The sequence below is a fragment of the Apis florea genome, unplaced genomic scaffold (assembly GCF_048593485.1).
Source record: "Apis florea isolate Af1SG1 unplaced genomic scaffold, ASM4859348v1 contig_3587_pilon, whole genome shotgun sequence".
NCBI classification, from domain to species: domain Eukaryota; kingdom Metazoa; phylum Arthropoda; class Insecta; order Hymenoptera; family Apidae; genus Apis; species Apis florea.
In genome coordinates, this window is record NW_028256789.1 from 1,498,034 (window position 1) to 1,511,418 (window position 13,385).

General features: G+C 44.0%; 2 protein-coding genes across 2 annotated transcripts in view; one reads left to right on the forward strand and one right to left on the reverse strand.

The window, feature by feature from the left end:
- The window catches only part of by (focal adhesion protein tensin), a 146,203-nt gene that overhangs the window by 24,656 nt on the left and 108,162 nt on the right, over positions 1-13,385 (forward strand).
- Positions 914-6,231, reverse strand: LOC100869781 (putative sodium-dependent multivitamin transporter). Its single transcript, XM_086914436.1, has 7 exons — positions 6,035-6,231; positions 5,594-5,729; positions 4,497-4,717; positions 4,071-4,414; positions 3,899-4,018; positions 3,161-3,832; positions 914-1,610 (listed from the first exon to the last, which is right to left on the reverse strand). The coding sequence occupies exons 1-7, from the start codon at positions 6,038-6,040 to the stop codon at positions 1,358-1,360; spliced, it is 1,752 nt and encodes a 583-aa protein (XP_086770562.1). The 5' UTR covers positions 6,041-6,231; the 3' UTR covers positions 914-1,357.

Genomic DNA, 13,385 nt, shown 5'->3' on the forward strand with positions numbered 1-13,385 from the left:
AATGCTCGTGTATTTTCGTCCGACATTTTACTCGCCTATTAATCTTCCGCTTCTGACAAAGAACTTTCTCCTTTCTTTCCTTCCTTTCTTTCGTTCTTTCATTTTTTTTTTTTTTCACGCCCCGAATTCACGCCGCGACGAAAATTCAACGAACGAATCGCAATTAAACGAATTATAAAGCCTTTCCCATCGCCGTCGCCAGCCCCCTCGGAGACAATTACACGATAAATTGCGACAATTCCGGTTCCGCAAACATAGCGCGTCCATTTCACGCGTGAATAACGAGAGGATGCAGGACGATCGTTTTCGGTGTGAAATTTAATGAAACGGACGGCCGCTTACGTTGAAAGAATCAATTATCCTTTATTGCGTGTCTTTGTTTTGGTGTTGGGCGTGGAGAACGACGTGGATCACGACGTTGGGCTTTAATTAAACCGGATCGGTTCGCGCCTCGGCGATAAGTTGTTCATTCCCTCTCTCCCCTCCATGTTTCGCAAAATTATTACGAGCTCCAGATTGCGTATTACGCGACCCAGATGTTTGCATGTAATTTCACTCGTGGATGGCTCACGTCCGTTTCCTGGCCAATCGTCCCTCGTTAAGTCGCGAATGAACGATGTGGAAAGATGACGAATGCCCGCGAAATAGCTCGTAATCCGACACGATCGAATTATTGGAAAATTTGATCGGAACGATGTGACACGAAATGACGGTAAATCGGATTTTATTCAATCGTATCATTCTTTGTCACTCGATCGCGTATGGATATTTCGTATTATATAAATTTTAATCGAGGAGAGGGTTGGTGATAGATCCTTCTTTTTTAAGGGATGATTCGTAAATTGTTTGGAAGAAGAAGTTTTGCGGAATGTTGGGTAATACGGGAAAACAGGAGGTAATTGGAAAGGAAGACTGAATCGAGCATTCACTTTATTAATGAGTATTATTCGTTGAACTGCACGCGCCGGATTATTTCCATTTGATCGAAAATTGCTCGCAACTCGAGGAAAGTACGGTACTCGTAGAGTTTGCAGTAAAGCAAACGGTTCCACATTTATAAATAATAATTTCCCTCGTTTTTCAAGCGCATCCTCTTACAGGGAAGATTCATCTTTGCCTGTCGGACGAGCCGGTTGGAGGCACTGCCTCTCGTTGAGTTGAATTTCACTTGGTTCGTAAGGTTCTTAGCATCCATAAATTTATAAAATTCGTACATTGCATCCGTTGTGGAAGATGCTGTTCAATTTATATAACCGTTCGAAAGGCCCTCTCTACCCTGAAAAGCGTTTCGTTAAGCGATCATGTTGAAGCTTAATTCGAGCGGATTTTATTCTCGATTCGATGAACTTCTCTCGTTTCATTTCCTGCTCTCCAAGACGAAGACCTGGCTGCTCGTAGTTTTACCCTCGTTCTGTCTTCGCCGCCTGATTCGGGACGCCAAGAAGGGGACGAACAAGCTTGGATCCGGTTCACGAGCGTCCTTGTGAAATATCCTGCTCGTGATCAAACTCGTTACGTATCCAACGATCAACGTGATCAAAAATCCAAGCGGGTTGTACCAGATGTACGATACACGATACAGATAAAAGTACGAGGAATCGTCCACGTGTCTGAAATTTAAAAGAAAAAAGAAAGTTGAAACAACATGATTGCAGAAGAGAAGAGAAAGAAAAATACAATCTGAGTGAGGTAATTAAGTTCTCGACATACGACACTCACGATCATAAGTTAACCAGCAACGCGAGTTAGAGATCGAATCGTGTAACCGATTAAAAGCAGAAAAGTCTGAGCAAATTTGATTCGCACGATGTATACGCGATCGCGTAGATAAAAATAATATCACCGAATGAAATTAAGATCTCGATATAATAAACGTTTATTTAACAGAAGTTAAATAGCAGCGCAGTTGATTAGAAATCGAAATCGCGCGCGATCAATGCGATGAAAAGTTTCAATTAATTTGTAACCACACGGATCTGAAAATTCCGAATCGAACTAACTAACTCCAGAGAATGTATCACTCGTATATAATATATAATCGTAACAGAAGCTACGTTGGAAACTGGACCGTTTAATAAGACCGGAGGAAAAGGAAGGCGAAAAATATGATCGGCTACGTTAGAGGGAGCGCGTGTCCAAAGAGAAAGCGATATGGAACGCGGCAGGGATTTTAAAGAGGCCGTAATTACGGTTTATTAACGCGCAATTAGCGTTAGTTACCATCGTGGGAAACGATGAGGAGCGAAACCGTGAAAGCGAGCCACTCGAAAGAAATCGGGAATCAACGATGCTCGCTTATTCTTAAGTGCCTGTCATCCACGAAACAACGTTTGAACGCACGATCGTATCGATTCATCCTTGATTTATGTATCCAATTATCCGTTTTGGACGCGATGAAAAAAAACTGTCGCGCGGGATAAAACCAAGCGGTTTTCGATAAATTCGTCGCCTGTCTGCCGTGGCTGGAGGGAATGCTGTGCCGGTCGCCTTTCCTCGCCGAGCATTTCGAGCGCTCACCGATTTTTTGCGCCAATAACGTTCTAGAGTCGAACGGTAACACGTGTGGTAACACAATTTCCCTTGGCGGAAAGGGAACCTCGTTGATGAGAGGGAAACACTTCTAGGAAGTGTTCCATAAGTCTGAGAAAAGTATCGTTGGAATTTCGTTCGTATATTGGCTGATAGATCGAAAACTGGAGGAGGAGAGGGCTATATTCGTAGTTACGATAAATCGATTCTTTCAAAGTTCTCTTCTCGAAACGGAACGAAAGAATTATTTCATCAAAGAAGATTATTCATATCCTCCTTTATGTTATTACAAATTACGAGAACATTTTTTATTGCACGTAAAAAAAAAAAAAAAAAAAGGAAAAAACTAAGAAAGAGAACAAGCTGCTTTTATGCTATCAAAGAATGGAACTCTTCTTGCTCTCGTAATTATGTCTTATGCGTCAAAGGGGATCGATAAACTCGATAAAAGCGATAGATTTTTCTTTTTTAATTTGCCCCTTGGAAAAGTTACCATTTCCGCCTATTAATCAATGTTGTTCGTTTCTTCGAACGAATTGGATTAAAACTTTTTACAACGTTTGGCTCGAGATACGCGCTTCGAAACGAGACGGTAACAAGCTCGCTTTCTTAACGAGCAAGAAATTCTTACTCGTCGAATCGAGTGGTGTTTCGGTAATCGAACAGCAAGGTGGAATTGTCGCAGCCTTGGACGGACAGTGGAAGTAATTGCACTTGCGGTTTCGGCCCGAACGCGGCCCATACACAGGTGACGAGCGCCGAGACGATGCCCGTGATGGCTCCACTCTCGTTGGCCCTCTCCACGAACATCCCCAGCGTGAAAATGCCCAGAATAGGACCTCCGATAGCTCCAGATATTCCTATGGCAGTTTCGACCAGAGATCCCATCGATTTGGCAATGAAGGCGACGGCCAAACAACTGAAACCGTTCGAAACAGCCAGCACTTTGCCAATTAGAGTGGCTCTCTCCTCTGGAAATTGTACGCCAATTTTCCGACAGCCAGGCTTCACGTAATCCTCGAGGGCCACCGCGGCCAACGAGTTGAGCATGGCGGAAATGGTGCTGAGGCTGGCGCTGAACACACCGGATATGAAGAGGCCGGTGACGCCCGGCACTCGTGACATTCTATCGGCCGCGAAATACGGCATTATTTTGTCGAAGCTGGAAATTTTACCGGACATGAGGGGATCGCAGTTCCTATAGACCGCGTACAAGACCAGACCGGAGAACGATGTCATGATGCCCAGCGCCAACGTGATCGGGCCGCTCAGAATGAGCGCGTTTTGCGAAGCTTTCAGACTCCTGACAATAAAACGAATGTAATAAATAGTACACAACAGAAGTTATCGAAGTTGTCGAGATACGCACTTGGCGGTGAGCAGACGTTGAACTTGAACCTGGTTCACGGCGTACAGGGAGAGGAAAATTGTTGTGCCGCCGATCAGCAATCCCCACCAGGTATGCCTTACCGTTGGATCGATTCTGAAACTAGAAATCGGGTTCAATTTCCCCGAATCGAATCCAATGATCGAATTCTTACTCGAAGAAGTCTATTCGACCGCCCTGTTGGGCGATGGCCCACACGTTGGACAAGCCTCCGTCGAGGTCGCCGGCCGCTATGCCGAGGACGCAACCGATTCCAACGAACATGAGCAATCCTTGAAAGACGTCGGTGATGAGGACAGCCTTGATTCCACCCACCGTGGAATAAAAAGTGCAAATCATCCCTATCAACAGGACGCTCATGTTCCCTGACAGGCCAGTGGTCGCTTCGAGGGCCAACGATGGAGCGAACAACACTACTCCGGTGTAGAGCAACAGTTGTAGGAAGTTGGCGCAGCTGGTGACCAGTCGTGCCCCGATCCCGAATCGTTTCTCCAGATACTGGAACAGAGATTATTTCCACGTAGATCTTTCTAAATAATTCCAAGATTAGAAGTAAATAAGTCCGATCCAACGTGATTACCTCGTACACGCTCATGCTGTTCAACTGGGCGAAGACGGGAAGGTAGAAGTAGAGGGCGATCGGTGTGCCGAAGAAACCGCCCAGGTACAACAGCGTGATCTGAGTGCCGTGGACATAATTTTCCGCGCTGATCCCCAGCAACGTGATCGCCGACATGAAAGACACGGTGAGCGCGATGGCCAAGGGAACGACACCCATCGTCCGATTGGCCGAGAAGTACTCCGTCGTGTCGATCGCGCGAAACATTAGGCCACGACATTCCCATCCTTTAACACTAAAACCTACCACGCGTGGTCAAATGACCGTTTTTGAAATTTCCTTTAGAATTTCTTGTATACAAAGTTACTGTATCGCCATATGACTTTACAATAATTCGGTGTAGATATAACCGATCAGACATTATTTCAGAAAAATATTTTGTTTAATATCCAATTAGCTGAAATCTCTTTCTATATTAAGATACAAATGGTTTTTTGCAGCGGTCATTTGACCGCTCACGGTAGGAATAGGTATACATGAAACGTCGGTAGGTTTAGTGTTAAGATTACTTCTTAAAGGATGGGGAGGATTAATAAGCTGTCGGCGCGTGGGATTAATAGATCAATTGAATCGAAACAGGAATTTCGATTCAATTTCCTTCCTCGAGGCGGCGATCAATTCTGTTGAAGGGAGGAGATTGGTATTGGAAGAGATGAAAAACCTGGTGTTCGTTTCACGTATATCGTTATTATCGCTCGATCGTCCCTCGGCTCGCCCTCTCTAATTCGATTCGTAATAACGTTTCAACGTTAATTAACGGCTCCGTCTTTACGGCGATTCGTCGCCGCCCGCGGCCAACCAACCCGATAAATTAAATAGCGCGGCCGATAGTTGGCAATTTGTGTCGATGGCAATATTTATCGCGCGGCCGGATCGATCGAGCGATAACGGTGAAAGATCCCGAGTTGCGGAACGCCGGATCTTTCATGCGCGTTGAAAGCATGTGGATGCTTTCGTGCGTGTGTGTCGCTCGGGCGCGGTTTATCACGGTTATTGGATCGCGACCGGATAGACGAGATGTCGATTCGATCGGCCAAATTAATTTTCCAAGGGCTTAACCTCGGCCGTGCGTTGCCTGCCTCCGGTGAATCGGTAGTAGATCCCGATCCCGGCCGAGATCGACAACATTACGCCGATGACAAGATAATCCGCCCATTGCAGCTTCGATACTTGGTTGCCTCCCTTGCTCTGCTCCTGAAATCCAATCGTTTTCTTTTCTTTCTCCTTCCTTCCTTTTTTTTTTTTTTTTTTTCATTAACTTTAACAATCACGCGTTATTCACTCGCGAATAAAATCTTTTCTCTTTCTCTCCCCTCGCGGATCGGATCAATTTCTCTAATAATAATACTCGAAAGACGATGAATATATCGTCGTTTGAACTATTTGACGAAACTAATTAAATCGAGACACGTTTCTGCAAAGAACGTTCGACGTTCATAATTATGGAAGAGGGAGAGAGAGAGAGAGAGAGATAACGTTTCCGTGGAAAGAGCACTCACGTCCATTCTGCGGGATCGTGCGATCAACGATCAACTCTCGCGCCGATACGCGAGAAATTCGATATCGCGAACTTGTTCGCCGATAGATATCGCGCTTCTTCCTGAATCGTTTCTGCGGCGAAGAACAGGCTGCAAAACGTGCGACACGCAGCCAACTCGCGAGCCTCGACCGTTTCCCCAACCGATCGAGCCAATGGAAGAGGAGACGAGCGAATATTCCCCGAACGGGGAAACCGATCCTCGATGAAGTTATCACCTGCGTGCTCGCTACGCGAGGCGAAGGGGAAGAGGCGAGGGAAAATCGCTCCATTACGTAAAACGTGGCTCAGCACGTTTCCTGTCAAACGCACGCGAAGCCTCTCTTTAAACCGCCAGAGAAAAAATTGGTGGCAAATTGGAGGAATATTCGTGACCAGGAAGGAGGGGATAGAGAGAGAGAGAGAGGTGGATCGCTTACGATTTGATTCGTGAAAAAATCAATAACAAATCGGTCACCCTTGCGAAAGAACCAGTCCGATTGGATAATTTATCTCTTAAAGGTTAATGAATTCGAGATAAAGAGGAATTTTCGGGCGAATTCTGAGGTGAGGTGCAACGGGAGCGTGAACGAGATATTCGAAGCCTCCTCCTTTAATCGATCGATCGAGTTTCTTTTCGAATTTGTTTAATCGAAAACGAAAGGGGATGGATGATTCGTGGTACGAAGAAGGAAGAAGTTCGCTACGCCACTGTTGCGCCGCCGGTGCATAACAATTATTCGCGAGACGGTAGCTTCTGGTCGTAATGTAATTTCCTAGCATTATGAGGCACAATCGAGGGGCCATCGGCTATTATTGAGAGAAGGGAAGCGTATCCATAGATACGTACCGAGAATTCCTCCGATCCACCCGCTTATCGATCTTTATCGTTGGATATGCACAAAGGTTATCGAGATTGGAAATGAATGGAATTTCTAAACACGACGTTGATAGAGGAAAATGCGTGAAATTTTATTCGCTGTCGATTAATCTTTCTTTTCTGAAGAGATTAATCTAATATATATTTAATAGAGTATTTATCCAATTTCAATGAAATCTTGTTACAAATTAAGAACAGTCTGGTTCAAATTCAATGAAGTCTTGTCCATTGAACGGGGGATCTTGTTTCACGTCCATCAAGTAATCTACTGTTAACTATGATTTAACCTACTTGCTCGTATTCCATCGCCAACGTTCTCCATTTATCCGCGAATTCTCTCTTCTTAACTAATCGCATCCTTAACCGATCGATCGATCGATCGATCGATCGATTATCAACGAAATTATCGTTTTTTTTCTTTTCTTTTTTTTTTTTTTTACGAGAACTACATCAACGAACGAAGGGAAATCTTGGAAGCTGTTGTCTAACGCGAGCGGATTGGCTGACACGCCGCACGATTTGTCGAGCTGAATTTATTCCTTCCGACGTAATTGCCCGCTACACTCGACGGGGTTAATAGAGATCCCTGTCGAGAGGATCGTCCAATTTTCGACATTGTTACTCGGCGACCGTTGCCTCGCTTCGTTTTACGCCGATGCTGCCCGCCGATGGCGAGCAGGAGAAAGACGATACGCGAGGAAAGAGGAGAAAAGGAGGAGCCCCGTAAGTGGCGAATTCCCGTCATTAAGTCGTTAGTCGGACGCGGGACAGCAGGCCGACCGTCGGTTAACCGGCTGCTGAACTTGATCGGCCAATCGTTGACCCTTACCGTTTCATCGAAATTTGCCATGTGTTTACCTCTCCTCCTGCTTCTTTTTTAATTCCCTGGAAATTGGACTACTCGTGGGCTACTCGAATACACGTACGGCCGAATGAAAACAGTCGTCGTGTTACGTAAAACACAACGTGTCTCTGCACGTCTCTGTATACTTTACGTCGTACAAGGAGTTCCTTCGGATTCGTACAAAGAAGATTCTTCGAAGATTCGAGTACACCGATTTGAATTGGAAATTCGTTCTTTGTTAGAAAGAATTCCGCTCTTCCTTCGATCTTGCGTTTATTCTAAGCGACTAAGCCTGAGAATACTCGGTCAACTTGATCAAACAACGGATGATAGGTAACATTTTCAAATATTGAATTTGGAGAGGAGAAAACTTCGTTTTCTGAGGAAGGGATGGATCCATTGGAAAGGAAAAAAAGTCGCTCTCTTTGAGATGCGATCACGGCCCGTTTGATTTCTTTCCATTCGATCGGGTAGGAAGGGTGTATTTCCATCAGATTGAAAATAAATCTCGAAAGCGTGAATTTCTGCCTACCTCTCCCCCTCTCGTAGCCGTGAGGCCTTCACTGGCCAGATTCTACTGTTTAGATAATAACCAACGTCGTGTTTCTCGCTCGCGGTTTCTTACCTTTTAGTCGGTTAGGGAGAAAGAGACGAGACGCGCTTCTTAGATTGAAGATCAGACGTGCTTTTGCCTAAAGCATCCTTTACATCCACAAGGAGAAGCTCGTTATTATACTCGGATACTCAAAGTGAGATGTGGGCTCGAGAGGGCTTCTTTAAATTCATTTACATTCTTCGTGTTTCTTCGCCGTATTAATTTTTGCGTAGAGAACAGAAAAGATTTCGAAGATGGTGGATAGAATGACGCAAAGATACGAAATTTTCGGATTTAAAAGAGGAAACACGAAGATTGCACCTCGGAGGGGCAACATTTGATATTAATATTCAGAAGAATTTCAAACGATATGGATAATTCTCGATAATGTTCATAATAGATAGGCAAATATAGAGAGCATAAATTTGCATTTTAATATTTAAAAGAGGCATCGAATTATTTAGACCTCATCTATGCTGAAACTCTCCGGTATTTTTATCGTCGTCGCGACGTCCACTCGGGGAAAAAAGCTACGTTAAAAAAGAAAAAAGAGAAAGAGAAAGAAGAAAGAAGGAAAAAAAAAATTTACATTCGTTCCATTTTAAAAAACACGAGCACGAAATCATGCGTTTTAACTAACGTTGAAACACGCGGAAAATAGCCGATGTAACAGCTGCCCCACTTACGCTCGCACACTTAACAATGCCGCATATATTTTTTCGTCAGCGCGATAATCCCAAGGCCACGAGTGTTTCCAACAGCGTATCGCTCTTTGTGGAAATTAAAAAATATAATTTTACGCCAATTCCACGCATCATCGTTCGAATGGCGCGCGAAGGAAGTCGCGTTTCCGCCATTACGGCAATCATGAGTGACGATCTGATAATGTGAACGTGTACGCGTGCCATTCGTCCACTCCGTGTGTAAATTAATTTTAACGGTAAAACCCGTTGTGTTTCACGGTCACGGTTTTTAGCCTCGACTGTGGAGCGTATTTTTCGTGGTCTTAATTAATTCGTCGCGTCCAATTTGCTCCTCATCGACGCTCAACGCCTATTAAAACCGATGACGATTCCATCGGCTGTTATGACTCCCGCCAATTATCGTTAATTAAGTATTCCACAGATGACGATATCGACCGTGCGTTGCGAATTTCTATTAACCATCGTTTTCGAGCTATAAATATATATATATATATATATAGGTGCACTTGCGAATATCATCGTGGCTTAATGATTTTAATTGGATTCAATTCTGTGAATTACACAATTATACAATCAACACGCGGAATGAAATATGATATATTTATAGTTTGTGTTTTCCCGATTCTAGGTCAAGTGCATCGCAAAATGATCGATTATCGATCTAAAGGATTGTGATTCCGAGATACAAACGAGAGAAAGAAAAACACTCGAAATCGATCTTGTCTCCGAATATTAAAAACAGTGCTGTAGCACCTTGAGCTTCTCTCGATATAATATCAGAGAGAATATTGATCACCTTGGAACACGCGTCGTCAATCTATATGCATATTAATCGAGATGGAGATAACTCTGTTACAGGTATCGTCGACCGACATTCACCCGTCGGAAAGGAAAGTAAATTCGAAACACCGATTCCACCAATTTCTTCAATTTTTTTTTTTTTTTTTTCTACGTCCACGCTTCGTTCCCCGTTATTCTCTCCTCTACCAGGAACCGTGTTTCGCGTTGCTGGAACCGTGACAAAGGGTTCGACGCGACAAGGCGAAGTATTAAAATTCCAACACGGTCCAACACGAGGTAACGAAGTGTGACAATCGGCCATTTTTCGGTGCCAACGAGCGAAAAAAAAAAAGGAACAAACGTAGCCCCCACGATCTTTCCTCCCAATGTGTGTGCGTGCGTGTGTGTATGTCTGTACAACTATCCTCGCGGCCGAGATCCTCAGATAAAGTTCACAATGGCTTAACTAACTGGCATGGCCCCGGTGAGAAACGACCTTACGTAATTCGATCATTTGCATCGATGATGCATCGTCGTGAATGGATCTGAACACGCGTTATCACGGATAGAGGCCCACTGTCGATAATTATGCGTCTCGCCGGCAACGATCGTTAACGAGGGGGGGGCACAATACAGAAACGAACGAGATACAAAATGGTAGGCGTTTGAGTCCGATTCCGGCCGCGCTCCAGGCCGCAACAACGGAATTTTCTGCCAGGTTAATCCCAGCAGAAATTATCGAAAGAGCCGCAATCACGATTCGGTGGAATATCGTATGGGCTGTTCGTATCCGGCCACCGTTAAATGGGGCACCGCGCGCGGGTAATGGAAAGCGGGTACGGGTCATCAGATTTAATGACACCTCTAATATTAACAGCAATGGTATATTGGCGCGTATATAGCGACTCGTGTATATGAAAATCGGAACACGCGATGTTTGCTATAGAGAAATACTCGTTTAATGTGCGCTATACTCTTTTTACTCGTAAATTGTTCTTCAATACGTTCTTCAACACGTGTTCCATCGTGTTCCAGCACAGGATTTATGGTTTTTCGAAAATTTCAACACAAAATGTGGAAGGAATGTAGAAATTTTCGTCCGACGAGTCAATCGTTATTTCGTGAATTATTTCGGGAGCAGGTTTGAGTTCAATTTCAACGAAAACCGGATTAAAATCGACTCGCGGATCGAACGAACACAGAAACACTCTCCGATCCCACGGTGAATCGTGATCGACGCGAGAGCAGTTTCGTGTTTTCCGCTCTCGTTCCTGGAAAGTCGATGGACAAGATAGCGACGGCTGGGATTGATGTGTGCAGAGCGCGAGGCGTGTTCCCCGGCTATATAATCTTGAGCGGGGAATTTGCGGGAGGATTAATGCCCTTTCAACCGGCCGCCCCTTGGATGCTTCGTCTTCCTAGTCCGGCCATGTTTCATAATCGGCCGGCGAGGCGAGCGTGGCGAACCGTTCGCGGAATTTGTTTCGTAAATCAACCGTGTAGAATCGACGTGTGGAAACGTTAACATCCGTTTAGAATGCTACCGCTAATGCACCGTGTTTTATAAATTCACTTTATCCGGTGTTCATTCTTTTCGAAGATTGATGGGAAGGGGAATCGAACGAATCTCGAAGCTTCCTGCTCTCTCTCCCCCCCTCGCTTTTTGATTTGTCATCGTCTCGTGTCATTTTCCCGCTCGAGAGGATCGATAATACGCGGTTGCAGCACACGTGGAACACGAAACTGCTTTTACTTGTCGTCGACACGCGATGACCCGCTCTTCGAGAGATTGCCTCGCTAATCTCCCTCCCCCCCCGTTCGAGGGTTAATTATCCGCGGCAGACGCGTAATATCTTGGTCACGTGGCCGTAATAATAATAATGCCGGAAACGTGTCCCCGAAGAATCGTTGGGGAATCCGCGAGAACTCCGTTGCGTGACTTTGGAGGCGAGCTCGATCTTTGGACGGAGCGTGGGCCGGCCCACGTTTGTTCCGCGCTCTTTTCAGGCCATGGGAAAATTCGTTGTGGAAGAATGGAGAGGGAGAGGAAGAACGATACGATGTCGACGAGCTTTGATGTTTCGGTATAAAAGTTCGTTGGATTATACGTTGGATTATACGTTCATTAGAACGACTCGTGTCGGCTCGTTTTCGTCGAATCGACGGATTATTTCACGCTGGAGAAGATTCGTCGAGGCTCGTCATCATTATCAAAAATTTTCACGCGTGCGAGAAACACAATGCTCTTTCTTTTTCGTTTCAATCATACTAATGGCGGTCAAAAGAACGAAGCTGTTTGAATCTGAAAATTCGTGGCTCTGTGAAAATGATACGGATGGAGAATGGTATCTTTTTTTTGTCTTTCTTTCTTTCTTTCTTTTTGTTTGTCACATATTCATCGTAACTTGGAACTTGTTGAAGATCTTAATAAGAGTCGAACGAATTCCGAAGTCGAATCCAAAATTCATTTTGGCAGAGGGAACGATGATGTCACGGATGGTACCCGTCCACTTAATAGATCTGCTTAACAAGGTGAATTACGGTCTGGATGTTGACGGCAGACCTAAAATTGCATCGGGGATCTTGTTGTCCTGTCAATCATTATATTGAACGAGAAACCGCTTTACAAACTGTGCCGATGTCGTTATAGCCGGGACGAATATTCACTGAACGTTCAATAACATCTGATCAACATCCATCATTAATCGGTCCGATCGTGTTTAAATCGCATCATTTTTTGCCCAAGGCAAAAAAAAAAAAAAAAAAAAAAGGTTAAACAAAATAAGAAAATCTTCATGGTGAAAATTATCGATCGATTCGTGACACGACGAAATATAAAATTTTATTCGCCTCGAGTATATTTTAATATCGAAGAGATTAGATCATGAGCTATATGCGATGATTAACGCAGATGCATGCACCACGTGTACGTGGTTGGGATGTGAAACGAATGAGAATTATTTCATTGTACACATCTTTACGTATGCGCTTTATTAAAGAATAAGTGAACTCATACGATGTTGAGGATAATTTCATCGATAATTTTACAATCGAGCCAAGGATTATTATTTTGAGAACAAGATGGATGGAAACGAGAATCTTTAGAGTTTTCTATCGAAAAATTACTCTTTTTATAATTTATCATTTCGAACGCGATTTCAAATTAATTCTTGCCATCTGGCTCATTTTTAATTCCTTCGTACGCGATACAAATTTTAAATTAATCGCATCCCGGCATCTAAGGCATCTTGCCAAATGCTTTCCCGATGAACCGACCGGTAGTGTCCAAGGCAAAAAGCTTCCTTTCTAACCTTCTTTTTTACACCGTTACATCGGTGTACAAAGAGAAATAGAAGAAAGATTAGAAAAAAGGAACTACGCATCAATGAAGAAAATTCCCTCGATGAAATGTAACGTCGAAACGAACGATCTGATCGATATAATAATATCATTAAATTAATTTCTTTTTAAGATCGCATCGATTCGAGGATGAATCTCACTCTCCACCAGTTATTGTTTACATAGAGAAAT

Excerpts from the sequence above, each read along its gene's own strand:
- LOC100869781 (XM_086914436.1), bottom strand. Across the intron at positions 4,718-5,593 it reads CAGGCAACGCACGGCCGAGG|AGTACTTCTCGGCCAATCGG; the intron begins TTAAGCCCTTGG and ends TCGACACGACGG. Across the intron at positions 3,833-3,898 it reads CAACGTCTGCTCACCGCCAA|GAGTCTGAAAGCTTCGCAAA; the intron begins GTGCGTATCTCG and ends TTTTATTGTCAG.